Genomic DNA, 21,042 nt, shown 5'->3' on the forward strand with positions numbered 1-21,042 from the left:
TCTGCCAATATTAATATTTGCACTCCATGAGAACCCTCAGTGCCAGGATGCAGTCGATGGAAGACCTCTTATGCATAAAACCAGACTGCTCTGGTCACTGGCAAGTGAGCAAGTGATCATGGATTCTATTGAGGATGACCCTAGCAAAGACCTTACCCAGCACCGAGAGCAGGGTTATCCCCCTGTAGTTGCCACAATTCAGGCGATCACTCTCCTTTTCCAGAAATGACAAGTCCTGTTTTCCAGTTATTTGGGATGATGCCCGTCTCCCAAATGGAAACAAAGATTGCTTGCAATGCCAAGAGGACAGCCTTACCACCAGCCTGGAAAATTTCACTCTGAATACCACAGATCCCTGCAGCCTTCCCTATCCTCAGCTGGTTCACCACCTGTGCAATCTCAGTGAGATTGGGTGGTTAACAGCTAATTGGAGGATCAGCCTCATTGACCCAAAGATATCCAGCGTCCTAGCCGGAGGATCAGCTTTAAAGAGCTCCTCAAAGTAGCCAATCCAGCAGGTCACAACTGCAGTGTCATTCATAAGGACCGTTCCATCAGTCGTCCTGACTGAGACTCTCCGAGGAATAGATTCGGATGTGCATAATGCTTTGATTCCCCTGTAAGCAGGACATGCGTTACTTGCTCACATATTCCTCTAACAAATGCTTCCTTATCTGTCCTCGGAGCCCTCAAAGCCATCCTTCTCAGTTCCCGGTACAGACCAGAGTTGCTATCAAACCATGCACTGTGACTCATTTCAGTGATATCCAGGGTGCCATGCAAGATGAAACAACTCCTTCTGGGAACACCGGTAACACCAACACAACCCTCAGCAACCTTCAGGGTCTTGTCACAGAAGGTCTCCCACATCACATTAAGATCAGCAGTTGCACCAAAGTCTGTAAGTTCCTCACACAAACTGCATGCAAACTCATTAGAAACTGCCCAATCTTGGAGTTTGACCAGGTCCAGCCTCATTATCTTAGTGGGTGGTAGTCTATGGGACCTGAGCTGGATCTTCAGAGTAGCAACAAGTTTGTGGTCAGAATTCACAAACTGGGCACTTCTGTACACTCTGCAGTTTTGTAAGAGCCTCCAGCATTTGCCCACGAGAACATGATTGATCTCCCTTACTGCACCACCAGTACTGGATTACCAAGTCCAATAATGCGGCTCAGGGCGCTGGAACCAGGGTAAAGCAATCTGCAGCTCCTGACTTTTGCAAAGTCAAGGAACATAGAGCCACTTTCACCCATGGGGACCGACACAATACTCATAACCTGTCCTGTCAGTGCCAGTGGTCACATTGAAGTCACCCATGACTCATCAACCACAGAGTGAATTTGCGAATAAAATGTCTTCCTCACTGAGACATCGCTCACCACAGTACACTGAAACAAAAAACAAGGCACCCAGAGAATGCCTTAACCGGAGTCTCATAATATGCTTATTAAAAGGAGCAACGTTGGACACCATCGGAAGGAGCTGATCCCCCACAGCAACAGCTACTCCCCAGAGTATGACAGCCATCAGAGCAACCAAACCAATAAAAGTTGTGCCTACCTATAGAGATCTGGCCAGTGTCAGGTCTGCGCACCTCAGAGAGTGCCGGCACTGAAATGCGGAGCTTATGCAGCTCCTCTGACAGCAGAGGAAGAAGATTGTCATGCCAGGGAGACAAGACATTCCACTCACTTACCTGGACGGACTGCCTCAAATTGGAACCAGAGTGCTACCATGCAGCAGGCAATGCCTTAGCACTCACGTTTACTATGATGTGTACTATGGTAGAATATTGTTTCCTTTATAGAATACCTCTGCCCTCCAAGGTCTTGCACTGCACTTGCTAGCTTGCTAAAGCAGAAACCATGATGAACGGAGTAAAATTGTTTTATTAGTCTCTTCTTAAACCAAAATGATTAAGGTCCAAAAAAAAAAAAAAAGACATGCAGTGAGGTGTGGACTCCTACAGAATTGTTAAAACAAAAATATATACAACACAGTACAACTTAACCTTGTAAATTTTTCAATAATGACACTGAATAGGTCTCACAAATTTCACATTGCACAGAAGCAATTCAAATCAGCATACTCCTCCTCTTTACAAACAATAGCATTTTTAAGAAGATACAATTAAATTAGAAACATTTCATGCCAAAAACTATGGATGCAGTCTTTTTAATCTGCACCTGTTTAGTGTATCTAATTTCTAATTTTATCAAGTAATAATTTACGTCACTCAAATATTTTCCTGTGGAACAATGAAGAATGTGTTTTATGATACAGGAAGAATAAGAATTAGCTAGCCCTTATAGATGGAGCATACTATAACTTTCCCAAATTTATTACAATTCACTTAAGACAAATACAGAATTCTAGTGTTATGTGTCTACACTTAATAAGCAAAATAATCAGCACTGACATGCATAATACTATTTATAGCATTCAGCAGCTCAACAATAAATATAATAAAAAAAGAAACTTGCTTTTAACTTTGTTATTAGATCACGCTCTGCCTTCTTTTGCACAAACTCTGTAATCCAGTCAGGCTTGGTGCTATTTGTTATCTCACTGTGACCCAGGCTGGTGGAGAGCTGTTGGTTTGACACAATCTGACTGGAGTTCAAAAGTTGAGCTGCCTCCTCCTCTTTCTTCTTCCTGTGGTCTTTAAGCCAAGAAAGTGCACCACAGATCAAGCTAAGAGATTTGCCCTAAAATTAGATCAAATGCACATAAATCATATGGAAAATAATATTTTGAAATGTAGTCACATTTTTGTTTAAGATTAATGACATTTTAATTCTGAGCAATGGCAATGGATCCAAACGGGCAGCCAGCTGAAGTAACTATAACTACTAAATTCAGCTATTCACGGCAATCACTCAAAGAACCACCAAAAAATGAAAAGTATTCAGTAGGGTGGTGCAAAAACCAATGCAAATTATTCATGTTTGTAGAATCATTTCTCCAAAAGTCTTATTTTTGTTCATTAGAGATAGCTTGTTTACCTGTAAAGTTTAAGACTGATTGTGAAGCATTTAGAGATCGCTCAATTCTGAATATTTTATTTGTATTGTTACTATGCATGTACTTCTGCTCAAGGTTTTTAACTGGCTAAGTGATTAGTAAACAATTAAACACAAATAACATGAAACAGAGAACACTGTAGTATGAAGGTGGAGATCCCAGAACAGTCTAATAGTAAGAGGAAATTTCCAGAACATTCTAGTAGTAAGTAGAGGTTTCTGTTTTATTTCTAGCTTATTCACAGTCTACACAAAAATTTTCAGAAGCATCTGGTAATGATTGTTGCCTACAGAAAGAGTTTAACACTTTACAAATGAAAAGTTGTACAATAGCCAGCAGCATAGAGCTTCATAAAGAAGAATGTGTTAGAACTGAACAAGGTCTAGGTCCTGAAATAATCTGGATCGCATGCTTTCATGATGTCATGGAATTAGTGCTGTCAATATCTTCTTGTGTTAGTTTGGACAAACAGAAGGCCCATCAACTGCACTGCAAATGCAATTTCATAATTAATGGCCATTAATAAATCAACACGCCTGTGCTGCAACTTCTTTCAGGATCCAGTAATGTGCAAATTGCAATGTGAAATGCTTGACTTCTTACTACATACTCCTGAAGCTCAACAGTCAAGGGACGATTATCAAGAATTTCTATGTTTGTCTCACTTTTTTCTTTGTATACATAAAAGCAGTGAGTTATTTCAAACTCCAGGTGTGACACATTATGCCAAGTGGATGGGATAAGGCATTTAAATTATTCCTTTTTAAGGCTCAGTTCAGCATGACTCACAGATTTTTGCACCATTTGTCAGTCTTGTTTACATCTGTTAGTAGAATGAAGTACCATTTGCAGTATGCGCTCCCCACAATGACATTGAATTTTTATCATTCTTAAGGGCTCATTTATACTTTACGCTCAGAACGCATACACGCCCGCATCATGGCCGCCACGCGTTCTGAGCGTTCATTTGATGCATCCTCAGAAATTAACGCGACGCGTGCGCGAGTTGCAGTACCAGCAAAAAGTCGGGGGGCGCAGTGTGCTAAAAGTTGGATTGCAACGTCAGAGTCTCTGTTTACTATCTACATGCGACAGAAAGCCGCTTTGCGGATCCTACGAGATCGGTGTACGCACTTCGATATTTGATAAATGGTTTGATGTGGTGAAGCAAAATGCCGACATACAGATGTATTCATGGTGCTTTTATATTCAAGTGTTGCATATTCCCGATTGTAATGACACGATACGTTTTAAAATTCTCACATGCCGTCTTCTGTGCCATCTTTTTGATGACAAAGTCACAAAACAAACAAAGGAAAAGATGGTGCAAACCCTGCATCAGCCACCATTAACAGACATTCCTTGAGGTTTTAAGCTGACAAATGAATCAGAACAACTGAACTTGGAGCATCTGGTAACAGAAAGAACATCATCCTTCATTGATGTCCTTATGGAAAAAGACAAAAAGGTCTCAGTCATTTATCAAGAAAATACCAGAACAGTGGACAGAAGTCATCTTAAAAATTACTTTTGGCAGCAATTGTCAATTAAATTTCAAACAGTCCACTCCATTTCATTATTAAGTGCCATGTAATATTTATTATGGTACATAATACAAGAGATTAAATGATGGTTGAATATGTGAAGTTAAGGGCTGACAAAAATGAAACTTTAGTTGAAATATTTCTAAAAAGAAATAAATATATATACTTACTGTTCCAGTTGGACTTTCAAAAATCCCAACCTTTCCTTGATCCAAAACATTATACAATGCTTCCATGAACTGCTCTTGGATAGAATAGGGCTGGTAAGGAAAGGGAAAACTGTGAGGTTCATCAACCATCTTGGTAAAGAACAGATTACCTTCAGGAAAGAAAAAAAGAAATATTTGCTTTCACAAAAATAAAACAAAATACTAGACAAGTTACATGGCATTAATATTTAACAGTTATTGTATTAATCTTAAATAATGAATGACTTCAATCAGATCAAAGACATGTTAAACAAAAATCAAAATTGGTAGAGCATACAGTATTTAACATTGGATTATTTATTTTGTGAACAAGTAGCATACTGCTTTTCTTTCGTTATTGAATTAAAATACATTTTCTTACTCAGAAAGGCAAACCTGATCCTTGAGGATCTCAGTGGCAGGAGGTTTTGTTTTTTATCATGGTCTTAATTTAAGGTCAATTTCGTATTTTTTCATCTCAAAATTATTTCTTCACAATTCTGCTCTAAAGAAAAGCATTTTTTTTTTACAAATCTTAAAAATACTTTGTATTTGCACCTTACAATGGGGCTCTGTGGAACCCAGCATCCATACATGATAGAAAATTCCTTGACACTTTCCAAATAAACCAACTTGAGAATACATACAGTACATATTGCAAAGCACTGTATCCATGACATTTTAAGAAGGAAAAAAGCACAAAGCAAACCACTGGTGTTTGATTAAGCCATTTAAAAATAAGACCAACTGTGAGTCTCATGTCTTTGCCAACTTCCTCATTTATCTTACTCCACAGTACCTTGGTTCTCTTTCCTATGTAGATAGCTAGATATTAATAATGTTGGAATATGATCGCATATATAAGTATTCTTTCACTGTGCGGAAGATACTGCTTGTTCTGGATGGATTGATAAAACGCACGAGTGATTCACTTACAAAGAATATTGAGCATAGCAGGCAATGAAGAGACAAGAACCGAACAGACATCATAGCTTGAACAGGAGAAGGCCAATACAACATACCAGTGCTTACTGCCCCATTTCAAGCCCTTCATACATTCATATAGCCATCCACCTTTCCAACATGCTTATGCTGGGCTGTACCGTGGATTGCCTGGAACCTATCCCAGCAAGTATGAGATGCAAGGCAGAAGACAATCCCTGGGAAGGGATCTAGTCTATTGCAGAGTGAAAACAAACAAACACTAGGGACAATTTAGCATTGCCAAATTACCCAAGTTTAATCAAGGTGAAAGTCAGTATAGATTTTATAACATAGGCAGCGTGGGCTGTCATTCCTGACTCATAGAGCCAGGTTCTAATTTGCATATATTTACAGACTAATTTTACACCAGGGGTACATGAATTTACTCATTCAAAAACATTGTGCTCAATTATTTTATTGCTATATTGTCAGCAGGAGCAACTCCATCCATCCATCCATTGTCTCCCGCTTATCCGAGGTCGGGTCGCGGGGGCAGCAGCTTGAGCAGAGATGCCCAGACTTCCCTCTCCCCGGCCACTTCTTCTAGCTCTTCCGGGAGAATCCCAAGGCGTTCCCAGGCCAGTCGAGAGACATAGTCCCTCCAGCGTGTCCTGGGTCTTCCCCGGGGCCTCCTCCCGGTTGGACGTGCCCGGAACACCTCACCAGGGAGGCGTCCAGGAGGCATCCTGATCAGATGCCCGAGCCACCTCAACAGACTCCTCTCGATGCGGAGGAGCAGCGGCTCTACTCTGAGCCCCTCCCGGATGACTGAGCTTCTCACCCTATCTTTAAGGGAAAGCCCAGACACCCTGCGGAGGAAACTCATTTCAGCCGCTTGTATTCGCGATCTCGTTCTTTCGGTCACTACCCATAGTTCATGACCATAGGTGAGGGTAGGAACATAGATCGACTGGTAAATTGAGAGCTTCGCCTTGCGGCTCAGCTCCTTTTTCACCACGACAGACCGATGCAGCGCCCGCATTACTGCGGATGCCGCACCGATCCGCCTGTCGATCTCACGCTCCATTCTTCCCTCACTCGTGAACAAGATCCCGAGATACTTGAACTCCTCCACTTGAAGCAGGATCTCGCTACCAACCCTGAGAGGGCACTCCACCCTTTTCCGGCTGAGGACCATGGTCTCGGATTTGGAGGTGCTGATTCTCATTCCAGCCGCTTCACACTCGGCTGCAAACCGATCCAGAGAGAGCTGAAGATCACGGCCTGATGAAGCAAACAGGACAACATCATCTGCAAAAAGCAGTGACCCAATCCTGAGCCCACCAAACCGGACCACCTCAACGCCCTGGCTGCGCCTAGAAATTCTGTCCATAAAAGTTATGAACAGAATCGGTGACAAAGGGCAGCCCTGGCGGAGTCCAACTCTCACTGGAAACGGGTTCGACTTACTGCCGGCAATGCGGACCAAGCTCTGGCACCGATCGTACAGGGACCGAACAGCCCTTATCAGGGGGGCCGGTACCCCATACTCTCGGAGTACCCCCCACAGGATTCCCCAAGGGACACGGTCGAATGCCTTTTCCAAGTCCACAAAACACATGTAGACTGGTTGGGCAAACTCCCATGCACCCTCCAGGACCCTGCTAAGGGTATAGAGCTGGTCCACTGTTCCGCGACCAGGACGAAAACCACACTGTTCCTCCTGAATCCGAGGCTCGACTATCCGACGGACCCTCCTCTCCAGGACCCCTGAATAAACTTTTCCAGGGAGGCTGAGGAGTGTGATCCCTCTGTAGTTGGAACACACCTTCCGGTCCCCCTTCTTAAAGAGGGGGACTACCACCCCAGTCTGCCAATCCAGAGGGCACTGTCCCTGATGTCCATGCGATGTTGCAGAGGCGTGTCAACCAAGACAGTCCTACAACATCCAGAGCCTTGAGGAACTCCGGGCGTATCTCATCCACCCCCGGGGCCCTGCCACCAAGGAGTTTTTTGACCACCTCGGTGACCTCAGTCCCAGAGATGGGGGAGCCACCTCTGAGTCCCCAGGCTCTGCTTCCTCATTGGAAGGCATGTTAATGGGATTGAGGAGGTCTTCGAAGTACTCCCCCCACCGACCCACAACGTCCCGAGTCGAGGTCAGCAGCGCACCATCCCCACCATATACAGTGTTGACACTGCACTGCTTCCCCTTCCTGAGACGCCGGATGGTGGACCAGAATCTCTCGAAGCCGTCCGAAAGTCGTTCTCCATGGCCTCCCCAAAACTCCTCCCACGCCCGAGTTTTTGCCTCAGCAACCACCAAAGCCGCATTCCGCTTGGCCTGCCGGTACCTATCAGCTGCCTCCAGGGTCCCACAGGACAAAAGGGTCCTGTAGGACTCCTTCTTCAGCTTGACGGCATCCTTCACCACCGGTGTCCACCAATGGGTTCGGGGATTGCCGCCACGACAGGCACCGACCACCTTACGGCCACAGCTCCGGTCAGCCGCCTCAACAATAGAGGCACGGAACATGGCCCATTCGGACTCGATGTCCCCCACCTCCCTCGGGACATGGTCGAAGTTCTGCCGGAGGTGGGAGTTGAAGCTACTTCTGACAGGGGGCTCTGCCAGACGTTCCCAGCAGACCCTCACAACACGTTTGGGCCTACCACGCCTGACCGATGATGAATGAATGAAAACTTTGGACGCCGTTTTCCCTTGCCCGGACGCGGGTCACCGGGGCCCCACTCTGGAGCCAGGCCTGGAGGTGGGGCTCGATGGCGAGCGCCTGGTGGCCGGGCCTGCACCCATGGGGCTCGGCCGGGCACAGCCCGAAGAGGCAACGTGGGTCCCCCTTCCCATGGGCTCACCACCTATGGGAGGGGCCAAGGAGGTCGGGTGCAGTGTGAGTTGGGTGGTGGCCGAAGGCGAGGACCTTGGCGGTCCGATCCTCGGCTACAGAAGCTGGCTCTTGGGACGTGGAATGTCACCTCTCTGAAGGGGAAGGAGCCTGAGCTAGTGTGCGAAGTTGAGAGGTTCCGGCTAGATATAGTCGGACTCACCTCGACGCACAGCTTGGACTCTGGAACCAATCTCCTTGAGAGGGGCTGGACTCTGTACCACTCTGGAGTTGCCCCCGGTGAGAGGCGCCGAGCGGGTGTGAGTATACTTATTGCCCCCCGACTTGGAGCCTGTACATTGGGGTTTACCCCGGTGGACGAGAGGGTAGCCTCCCTTCGCCTTCGGGTGGGGGGACGGGTCCTAACTGTTGTTTGTGCGTATGCACCGAACAGCAGTTCAGAGTACCCACCCTTTTTGGAGTCCCTGGAGGGGGTGCTAGAGGGCATACCTTCTGGGGACTCCCTCATTCTGCTGGGAGACTTCAATGCTCACGTGGGCAATGACAGTGAGACCTGGAAGGGCGTGATTGGGAGGAATGGCCCCCCCGATCTGAACCCGAGCGGTGTTTTGTTATTGGACTTCTGTGCTCGTCACGGATTGTCCATAACGAACACCATGTTCAAGCATAGGGGTGTTCATATGTGCACTTGGCACCAGGACACCCTAGGCCTGAGTTCGATGATCGACTTTGTGGTCGTGTCGTCTGACTTGCGGCCACATGTCTTGGACACTCGGGTGAAGAGAGGGGCGGAGCTGTCAACTGATCACCACCTGGTGGTGAGTTGGCTTCGATGGTGGGGGAGGATGCCGGTCAGGCGTGGTAGGCAGGAGCAACTCATTGTGTATTTAAAAAAAAATTGACAATTGGTTTGTGGTGCTTTAATCTACTCTATTATACACATTGCATTTTTCTGAGCCTTTTTTTTTTTTTTTGGACTGTGCATGTGCTGGTCACTAAAAAATGGTTTGGCTCTTTATAAAATTTAAGGTTTTTACACAATGTAATCAGTTCAGATTCATTGTAATGTCCAGAAAATGCAATGAAACTACTATGTGCTCTTTTTAGTACACTCTCATTCGGTATGTATCTCACTTCGTGGCATATGTAAAGTAACTGCATTGTAAAGTGGGGGGGTTCAGCATGGACAGCTGCTAAACAGCTGTTTCAGGTGCTTATAAACAAGCAAGAAATGTATCCTTACCTTGAAAAAAGAGGTCTAAGAATCAGCAATAAAATGATTATTTCTATGTTCCTTCCATTATCACAAGGATGCCTCATAAATGCAGAAGGCACATTTTCTTAAATCAAAATCTATGCTGCTTCAAAGTGGACATATTTAATAACTTCTTGGGGTTTTTCTATTATGTATGGACATTAGGTTCCATACAGCCACACTGTAAGCTGCAAAAACAAACTATTTTTAACATTTATAAAAAAATGTTTCACTTTAGAACAACATTTTATGTGGCAAAATAAAATACCCCTTGATCGCAAAGAAATAACCTTGACTTGAAAAATAACAAACTTATCCTTTAATTGAACTTCAAAGAACCACTGACACATGGAATAAATTACCAGTACTGTGGTGAACAGTAGGATTTCAGGGAGCTTCAAATCTCGACTTGATGCTATTTTACACAATGTAGGTGAACTCCATGTTTAAGCAAATGACACACTCTAGCTCTGTAAGTGCTAGTTCGGAACTAACAATAATGTAACTTTTTGTTCTTGTAACTGACAAAGAAAACCTATTTGATGACATGATTTTAAATGCATGAATTATTTTTATATAATTTTGTCTTTATTTTAATTCACTTTCTTGTCAAGAATTTTATGTTCATAATTAAGGAATTCCTATTAAGCTCAATTTACTGTCATGTGTACATAGCACATTCAGTTTTTACAGCATGTCTCCTACAGAGTAATCACAAAAGTATAATACAAACATACATATAGAATTATAGCATTGTTTAATGTTAGTTAAGTTATTTGAAGATATTATTTTACTATTTTTTATTTTCTATCCTTTATATATTTATACGAGTACAGATTTATATTTAACCTATGCCTTTTACTGTGTGTCATAAAAAATAAAATTTTATTACACTTGTTACAATGACAAAAAAAACACATTGTATATTTAATTTTATTCAGCTGAAGAATAGAATTCACTCTTTTTTCCTAAAGTGAAGATGTTTTGGTGGCTCTTTTACGATGGTGTGTGTATTTCCCATATACTCTTTATGACTATTTCTTCTTTTATTGGGCAAAGTAAATGTAAACCAATACAAATCAATTTTTAGTGACCAAGATCATCCTATACTGAAACATTTCAGTCTTGGCAGTAGTTGAATCTTCCACAATCATAATGCCCATATCCACAAGATAAAAGAGAGTCAATGAAAAATTTTCAAAGCTTAAGACTTAACATCAAAATTACATTGAGATACCTTTTCCACAACATGTTTTCAACATGAGATACTATCGGATTCTCCAAATAAATAATAATAATAATATATTTTATTTAACTTCTCTCTTCCATAACTCCTATTTCATCATATTTTTTTTAAATGAAGGCACAAACAATTTGTACAACAAAATGCTTTTCTGGCTCCACTTCATAAAATCATATGAAAAGAAACAACCACCTGTGTTTTTGTTAGACAACAGTTTCAGAACTTTGAATTTGCAAACACTACCTCTACTAAAAATATGTACACAACTACAATAAGTCAACTGATCAAAGAAAAAAAGATCTTGTAGTGTGAACAATGCAAAGATATTTTTAGGATGCTGAAACTCGTGTAGTGTGAGCCCAACAGAAAGATAGACCATGAGGTATAAGAACCTCAGCAGGAACAATAACATTTGCAGAATACTAGCTGTACAACTGCATTTTGTTTTTACTGCATGTACTAATAAACTGGACTATTACATTCCAACAAATGGTGAATCCTAAACATTACCACTGCTGCACAGATTCTTATATCCATACAAGGTACAATTAAAAAAAGCTTAATAAATATTCTAAATGTAATAACAGGTTGCCATAAAAGTTCTTCAGTACACCCGAATTTTTTCCAAATCCACCTCTCACCCTTTCGGCATAACAGGACACTTATTTAGTTGTTCAGCTGAAACTTGGATCATTATGTACCTCCACTGATAGTGAAAACACTAACCTTTTGATTTTTGTGTGATTAACTGTAGTAAAGGTAAAAGTAAAAATAGGGTTTCAGTCATATGCTTATGCTTATCCAACATTATTTCTTCATTTCGTAAAGATGTTAATTCCATTACACTTAAATCACACTTAACTATGGAAAATATGTATTCTACATACAGAATGCATATCTTTAAAAAGATACGTATTCTACATACAGAATGCATATCTTTAAAAAGATCTTTGTGATTTACTGATGACTGAAATTGTCTTAATAATAATTATAATAGTTATTAATTAAAAATTGTCAAACTACTGGAATGTCTCAAAAGCATACAAACGAATTATGCAAAAATTTGAAATCATTACTAACAGGAAGATTAACGATTATATTTTAGCTTTCAATGTTACATGAAGCTGAATTTATAATTAACTTTCTACCTGTATAAAAATATGATTTCATCCCATAATTATGCAGCATTGTAATTTTTTGTATGTAAACAGGCATATTCCTATCGAAAACGTCAAAAGAACAAATCACATTACAGTATATTTAATCGCTATTACTTAAGGTTATCAGCCCAGCCCATCCATCCATCCATTTTCCAACCCGCTGAATCCGAACACAGGGTCACGGGGGTCTGCTGGAGCCAATCCCAGTTAACACAGGGCACAAGGCCCTGTTTAGGTTTTCAGCCTAATTTTTAAAAATAGGGAGGATAATCAGCTTTATTAAGTGCATACTCGTTTATCGATAATTTTCTGAAAGCGCCTGGAAATTTGACTTGTCCGGATAGATGCCTAGATAATGTGTAATCAAAATTCTGAAGTACAACATCCGACGTTATCAATTTATAACTTTCTCTTGTCCGTGGGGCAATATTGCTCATTTTCTATTGGGAATTTAGTTTACCTAACTGTATCTGCGCTAGTGAGCACGTCACTTTAGCAGTTTTCTTTTGTTTTAAAATCGTAAAAATAAGAGCATTAAAATGTAAAGTATATGCAAAGTGCTCAGTCGTGTTAAAATACTTTATATAATAAGAACCTGTTGACTCCACTTACACAATCGAACAGGGGCATAAACTGGAGCGTCGCTATGATAAATAAACACAAAAATATCTGTCCACCATACACGCAGTTGCGAAAACAAAAAGTTAATCAACACCTTAGTTTAAACGGCAAAATTTACCAACATATTCTACATTTTCAATATTTCGAAAAAGCAAACAATATATTACTAGCTAAAATGCATATTTTCTATATATTATTTCCTTTACCTTAATTAAAACTGCAGATTTCACCAATACTGTCGCCCTTCTCGACCCCAAGTAACTATTTCACGTTTCATTCGCAAAGTGCGCGGGCAAATATATTGATAAAGTGTACGAGTCTCAAGGAACCAATCACAAGCTCTAGAATCGGAGATCCTCGATGACGATGTAAAATGGACCAATAGAAAATCTTGCATCACATCTCAGAACGCGGGCACGCGAACCGGAAAAGCTGAGTCGGAAGTAGTTTAACTCTTGCATGTTTGTTTCTGTGCTGATTCTTTTGGGGAGAGACAAGTACGCATCTTCTGTCCTTGTGAAGTTTAGGCGCGACCACGTATAGTTAAAAAAAAACGTCGAAACGAACATGTATGACTGAAATGTGCCCTATCGGTGACTTCCTCAATACTTTCGAAAACATACAAACCTATACTTAAGTATTATATGTAGTTATGTGTTTCTTTTTCACTCGGACTTAGTGAAGGGTAAACGTTATGCCCATTTAGAAAAAAAAAATGAGGTCAGATTGACTATTTTCGTGTTGAAAACATTTTTAATTGTGGAAATAGTGTGTTTTTTAATTTTCGGCTGTTACGATGTTGTGATGTATAAAGAAAGTGTTTTAAGTCTTGTAAAATGAATTGATGGCTCACGGTTCAGATTTTGAATAATACTTTATCCAATAATGTATCGTGGACCCACTTTGTTAATCACGGTTTTGTCAGCAACTGCTATTAAATGCAAGGCAGTACCAGCCATAGACATGATGTCAGTCATATCTGGGTACAATCACGAAAACGTATTTTCACACTGGGTCATTTTAGAGTTCCTAACACCATGTTTTCGCACTGCAGGTGAAAATCTCCGTTGAAAACCTTTTTGAACATAAATGAACATTAAAAAATTCTGTCAGAAACAGGCAATATAGCCCAAAACGTTTGCCCATCGTATTCTCCTAGATTGTCTAAAAAAACATCAAATTGAGATCTGAAGATCCCTAAAGTCCTACTCATTACTGCATCCATCCATCCATTTTCCAACCCGCTGAATCCGAACACAGGGTCACGGGGGTCTGCTGGAGCCAATCCCAGCCAACACAGGGCGCAAGGCAGGAAACAATCCTGGGCAGGGTGCCAACCCACCACAGGACACACAAACACCCACACACCATGGCCAATTTAGAATCGCCAATCCACCTAACCTGCATGTCTTTGGACTGTGGGAGGAAACCCATGCAGACACGGGGAGAACATGCAAACTCCACGCAGGGAGGACCCGGGAAGCGAACCCAGGTCCCCAGGTCTCCCAACTGCGAGGCAGCAGCGCTACCCACTGCGCCACCGTGCTGCCATTACCACACTATTTGGTAATTTATTTCATGTGTCTATGGTTCTTTGTTTAAAGAAAAACACTCTAATATTTGTGCTAAATCTACACTTGGTGCAGGTAGTGTGGCACAGTGGTTATGGCTTTGATGTGGTTGTGATTCAAACTCCACCACTGACACCTTGTGACCCTAATCAAGTCACTTCACCCACCTGTGCCCCAAATGGAAAAACAAAAGAAATGTAACCAATTGTATCTCAAATGTTGTAAGCTGATTTGGATGAAAGTGCCAAATAAATAAATGTAAGTGTAGCAAGTTTCAAACAATGTCACTTTTTTCTTGTTGCAGTATTTATTTTAAAGTAACAACTGTGATGTATTGTACTAATTCCTTTCATCATTTTAAACAGTTTATTAATGTCACTTCTTAATCTCTATTTGCTTAAATTGAATAGGTTTAACTTCTTTAAACTCTCTTCATAGCTCATACCTCTCAGTATCAGAATCGGCCTAGTCACTCCTCTCCGATATTTGTTTAGCACTGTGACTTTTTTGTAATATGGAGACCCAAATTGAACACAATATTCCAAGTCAGGCCTAACTACTGCATTAGGTAAGTTACGCATGTCCACTCTAGATCTATACTCAACAGGTTGTGATATATAACCTAACATCCTATTAGCTTTCTTGATCAATTTTCTACACTGTCTAGATATGGATACTGATAAATCTACTATAACTCCCTGGTCTATTAAGTCCACTTTCAAGTTTCAGATCTCCCATTGTGTATTCAAATATAACATTTACTTCCTACATGTCTTATTTTACATTTACTTGCATGACATTTCATTTGCCACAAATCTGCCCAAACCTGTATTCTAGCCAGCATGCTAATCTAAATCCCTCTATAACAACTTAGCTGATTCTACATTATCTTCTCTTCCACCTAGTTTGGCCATCATCTGCAAACTTAAGCAACTTATTGATTACATTCTTGTCCAAATTGATTATGAATATTAAAATGGATGGTTTTGTGTAGAAATCACAAACTTTAATAATTTTATGAGAGTGGGTTAGGAATATTTTGCCTATTCCAGGATGTGAGAAAAACTAGGGCATTGACAACTTATAAGCATTTATTAACTTAACATGCACATAGCTATGATGTGGGGTGAAGCTACAAATTAAGATGTAGTTAGAAAGCTGAGCCGTGAAAAGAAATATATAACTGAAAGAGGAAATATATGTTTAAACCTATCCAGTACAATATGCAAATTATTTTAAATATTTTAATTTGTCTTTAACATTTTTTAAATGTTTAATAATAATAGTCCACTTTTATAATCAAAGTTGTAAATCATCTTACATGTTTTTGCCTTAATTTCTAAACTTTTAAAATAAAACATTTGTGTATATTGCACTGCACCTAAAACTAAGTATTAATTAATAAAGAACTACACTAGTAGTGATGATTACAAATGAAAACTACAGACAAATAGCAGACACTTATGATCAATTCTTAGACTACATTCTGCAGATAGTTGCATTACTTAGTTTCTTGCTGGTCAGAGTCTTCAAGAGATCTATTACATGTACAAAGTATAGTGAAATTCATATTTATTTGTCTGACTAACATGCAACATGTTGCCACTTGCCAGTGCCACGATCAACAAGTATTATTCAGTCAGCTATGCATGCGGTGAAAACTATAGTTGCCTTTTTATTTTTATGTTTTTTGATGGTCTATACAGGTGCTGGTCATAAAATTAGAATATCATGACAAAGTTGATTTATTTCAGTAATTCCATTCAAAAAGTGAAACTTGTATATTAGATTCATTCATTACACACAGACTGATGTATTTCAAATGTTGTATTTCAAATGTTTATTTCTTTTAATGTTGATGATTATAACTGACAACTAATGAAAGTCCCAAATTCAGTATCTCGGAAAATTAGAATATCAATTAAGACCAATGCAAAAAAAGGATTTTTAGAAATGTTGGCCAACTGAAAGGTATGCACATGAAAAGTATGAGCATGTACAGCACTCAATATATAGTTGGGGCTCCATTGGCCTGGATTACTGCAGCAATGCGGCGTGGCATGGAGTCGATCAGTCTGTGGCACTGCTCAGGTGTTATGAGAGCCCATGTTGCTCTGATAGTGGCCTTCAACTCTTCTGAATTGTTGGGTCTGGCGTATTGCATCTTCCTCTTCACAATACCCCATAGATTTTCTATGGGGTTAAGGTCAGGCGAGTTTTCTGGCCAATCAAGAACACTGTGTGCAGGTGCCAGGTCCTGTTGGAAAATGAAATCTGCATCTCCATAAAGTTCGTCAGCAGCAGGAAGCATGAAGTGCTCTAAACCTTCCTGGTAGACGGCTGCGTTGACCTTGGACCTCAGAAAACACAATGGACCAACACCAGCAGATGACATGGCACCCCAAACTATCACTGACTGTGGAAACTTTACACTGGACCTCAAGCAACGTGGATTCTGTGCCTCTCCTCTCTTCCTCCAGACTCTGGGACCTTGATTTCCAAAAGAAATGCAAAATTTACTTTCATAAGAGAACATAACTTTGGACCACTCAGCAGCAGTCCAGTCCTTTTTGTCTTTAGCCCAGGCGAGACGCTTCTGACGCTGTCTCTTGTTCAAGAGTGGCTTGTGTGGTTGTTCTTGAAGCACTGACTCCAGCTGCAGTCCACTCTTTGTGAATCGCCCCCATATTTTTGAATGGGTTTTGTTTCACAATCCTCTCCAGGGTGCGGTTATCCCTATTGCTTGTACACTTTTTTCTAATAATAATAATAATAATAATAAATTTTATTTATATTGCACTTTATATTTTAGCAATCCCAAAGTGCTACAGAGTAAAAATAGAATAATAAAATAAAAAAAAGAACAGAAGAGTCTATAAAATACTTTAACAAAATGACTTTCTAAAAAGATGAGTTTTTAGGTTTCGCTTAAAGGCCTCAGTCGACTGTGGGGCTCTCAGGTAAGCAGGGAGGGCATTCCACAGCCTCGGCGCCACCGATGAAAACGCCCTGTCACCCATGCTGCTGAGCTTAGTTCTGGGGACTTGAAGAGTGTTAGTGAGTACAGAGCGGAGGGAACGTAAGGAGTTATGGGGGGCAAGGAGTTCCTGTAGATAAAGAGGGGCATGTCCATAAATGCACTGATGGGTAAGAAGGGAGACCTTGTACTCTATTCTGAATGAAACAGGGAGCCAGTGAAGGGTTTTCAGGATTGGGGTGATGTGATCATACTTTCGCACCCTCATCAGGATCCTGGCAGCGCTGTTCTGAATATACTGGAGTCTCTGGATACTCTTGCCAGGAATCCCACATCTTGTCCTTCCCTTCGCCTCTCTATTAATGTGCTTGAACACAGAGCTCTGTGAACAGCCAGCCTCTTTAGCAATGACCTTTTGTGTCTTGCCCTCCTTGTGCAAGGTGTCAATGGTTGTCTTTTGGACAACTGTCAAGTCAGCAGTCTTCCCCATGATTGTGTAGCCTACAGAACTAGACTGAGAGACCATTTAAAGGCTTTTGCAGGTGTTTTGAGTTAATAAGCTGATTAGAGTGTGGCACCAGGTGTCTTCAATATTGAACCTTTTCACAATATTCTAATTTTCCGAGATACTGAATTTGGGACTTTCATTAGTTGTCAGTTATAATCATTAACATTAAAAGAAATAAACATTTGAAATACATCAGTCTGTGTGTAATGAATGAATCTAATATACAAGTTTCACTTTTTGAATGGAACTACTGAAATAAATCAACTTTGTCATGATATTCTAATTTTATGACCAGCACCTGTAATGTTACAAATTTTACCTGCAATTTTAGGGAAAGCTGTGGTATCTATAGGCCTATAGAGCTATCCTGGGTGTTTCCAAAGAACACAATAATAATGTAAGCTTATGAAAGAATGGCATTTTTATCAGCATATTCCTCGACTTTCTATTTACACTTTAAAATACACTTTAAAGTTACACTTAATGACAGAGCCCTTATATTGCATCAACGTGTAGATTTCATGCCACAGGCAGTATCAACTATTACAATATACCATCAGAAATCTTCAGCTCATGACAATGGTAAGGAAAAAATAACATTAAGCTCCATGAAACTATCAGGACAGGACAGTCACACTATATTTATACCAGATAGTATATAAAAATACAACTGATTTTTTATCAGCTGTTTACAACTGACACAATACTTAACAATTTCCTATCTAAACTAAGAAGCACATCTGTTTCTGATACATATGGATCTTAAACTATTGTTGATTCAGCCCCACAAAAGATGCAGAACTGCACTTTAAATGCATTATAATTTCAAGTGTTAACAGCTTTAATTACTGATGGGTGATAGAAGCAGTATCATTGTCTGTGAGAGTCCATGATCCATCTTCTTATAAGCAGGCTAGAGCAAATTTGTATAGTTCCTACCTCAGGCCAGGGAGTGGCTTAAAAATGGAAGATAATTCAGTTAAACTATTCAGTGAATCAGAACAAAGATGCAGCCTTACATTGCAATGTTCCAGTACACTTTTTCATGTTGATTCAAAAAAGTAAACCTGATAAACTTTGGATGTCTGAGGAGAGAACACTTGTTTTGTCTACTAATATACTGTAGCTGGGAAACGTAGTGTACAGAACACATGAGAAAAACTCACAGGCAGAAAAGTAATTAATACAAAGTCAATATGTGTTAAAATAAACATTAGCTGATTGGTAGTACAAGCTTTGTGACTGTCATTAAAGCAAAATGCATATTTTAAGAAAAAAACTATCTCACTTCAAGAGCATTTTTTCTGTTTATTTGTTTATTTAGTTTTCCTAAAGGAAAATGAATAAAGTATTTTGCTGTGTGAAATATGTGACACATAAATTAGGGTGACCACCTTGCTCCAAATTTTTGTCAAAAGGTTAATCTTTTTACTTACTGCTGTGCTAATTTCATGACTGTTTTCAGTTTGTGTGCCCTATGCTTATTTCCAGATTTTAAAATTCCCCTGAAATTCCCAGAAATTGCATATTTTTACATTAGTGAAAATATTTTTTTAGCCCAAAATATTTAATCACTGATTGGACAACTTACATGCTGAATGAATGGCTAAAAGGACCCGGGTTCACTTCCCGGGTCCTCCCTGCGTGGAGTTTGCATGTTCTCCCCGTGTCTGCGTGGGTTTCCTCCGGGTGCTCCGGTTTCCTCCCACAGTCCAAAGACATGCAGGTTAGGCGGACTGGCGATTCTAAATTGGCCCTAGTGTGTGCTTGGTGTGTGGGTGTGTTTGTGTGTGTCCTGCGGTGGGTTGGCACCCTGCCCGGGATTGGTTCCTGCCTTGTGCCCTGTGTTGGCTGGGATTGGCTCCAGCAGACCCCCGTGACCCTGTGTTCGGATTCAGCGGGTTGGAAAATGGATGGATGGATGAATGGCTAAAATGTATGGCAACACAAACCTATGTTTTAATTTCATTAAGTTGAGAATGTTTTTCTGCTTCTGTCTTGGGCAAAAAAGAAAGGAATGAATGAACAATGTAAATTATGCAAGATATGCCAGTTTTAATGCTGTGTTCAGGAGGCAGCTTCTTTTTAATAGGACAGTAGTCAGTTTTTATAGACTTGTTTTAAGTGATTTGAGTTTACCCAAACAAAATGTAAGCATTGAGAAGTAAATGTAGGGTGGAATGATGAACCCAGAAAGTATAATGAATCAAGTAAAATCAGCTTTAGATCAGTGGAGGGTGTGATAGGCGGCCTCAGCCATTACCTGGCCGGCACCCCAATAGAATGGAAGGACAGGGGGAGAGAGCATTGCTGAGGCATTACTTCCCCTGGGACGCTAGAGGGCAGCCCTCGCTGGGAGCTGGAGTTTGGTACAGCCCTACTGGGTTCCTTGGGGGCTGCCAGGGGGATCTGCAAAGCCATTCAATGGATTTCTACCACACCCGGGAGTGATTCCAGGTAATACTGATGAACTGCCTGGACCACTCACAGGTGCTAAATCAAAGGAACCTTCTCACTATATTTGGGAGCCAAAGTGGGGAGGAGGTGGACAAAGCTTGCCAGGAGAGGAGTGGAGGCGAAGGAAGATAAAGGAAAAGAAATGAAATTAAAAGGAAAGGACAGGACTTTGCTATATATTGGCGCTTTGGACTATATTATGCTGTGAGGAGCAAGAGAAAAGTGCTCCCTGACTATAAATAAAACGTGTGTTCTGTGGCAAAACTTGTGTCTTTGCCTGTCTGTATCAGGTTAGGGCGGTTGTACATGTCCCAGTAGTCCAGAAGGGCAAACCTGGTCCCAAAGATTGACAGTAGTTGCAAGTTTTTGTTCAAGCAAATGTATTAAATTAGTATCTGCTTTTAATAGAACTACACTTTTAATCATGTGCCCAATAATATGATTATTACTTTTTATTTTAAATGAAATACCTCCTGTTTATCATGGCATGTACAGGTAATGAATTACCAATTGCAAGGGAGAAAACAACTGGTATACATGTTCATCATTCTTCTTCTTCTTCTTTCGGCTGCTCCCGTTAGGGGTCTTTACAGTGGATCATCTTCTTTCATATCTTTCTGTCCTCTGCATCTTGTTCTGTTACACCCATCACCTGTATGTCCTCTCTCACCACATCCATAAACCTTCTCTTAGGCCTTCCTCT

General features: G+C 40.7%; 1 protein-coding gene across 2 annotated transcripts in view; it reads right to left on the reverse strand.

Moving 5' to 3' along the window:
• The window catches only part of ddx11 (DEAD/H (Asp-Glu-Ala-Asp/His) box helicase 11), a 123,227-nt gene extending 110,110 nt beyond the window's left edge, over positions 1 to 13,117 (reverse strand). For both annotated transcript variants that reach the window (XM_028809293.2, XM_028809283.2), the window contains exons 1-3: positions 13,033 to 13,117; positions 4,742 to 4,890; positions 2,487 to 2,711 (exon numbers count right to left, since the gene is read on the reverse strand). In XM_028809293.2, the coding sequence (XP_028665126.1) occupies positions 2,487 to 2,711; positions 4,742 to 4,870 (354 nt within the window). In that variant the 5' untranslated portion in view covers positions 4,871 to 4,890; positions 13,033 to 13,117. The remainder of the gene's footprint in view (positions 1 to 2,486; positions 2,712 to 4,741; positions 4,891 to 13,032) is intronic.
• Positions 13,118 to 21,042: the final 7,925 nt, after the last annotated feature.

The sequence above is a fragment of the Erpetoichthys calabaricus genome, chromosome 1, assembly GCF_900747795.2.
Source record: "Erpetoichthys calabaricus chromosome 1, fErpCal1.3, whole genome shotgun sequence".
NCBI lineage: Eukaryota > Metazoa > Chordata > Cladistia > Polypteriformes > Polypteridae > Erpetoichthys > Erpetoichthys calabaricus.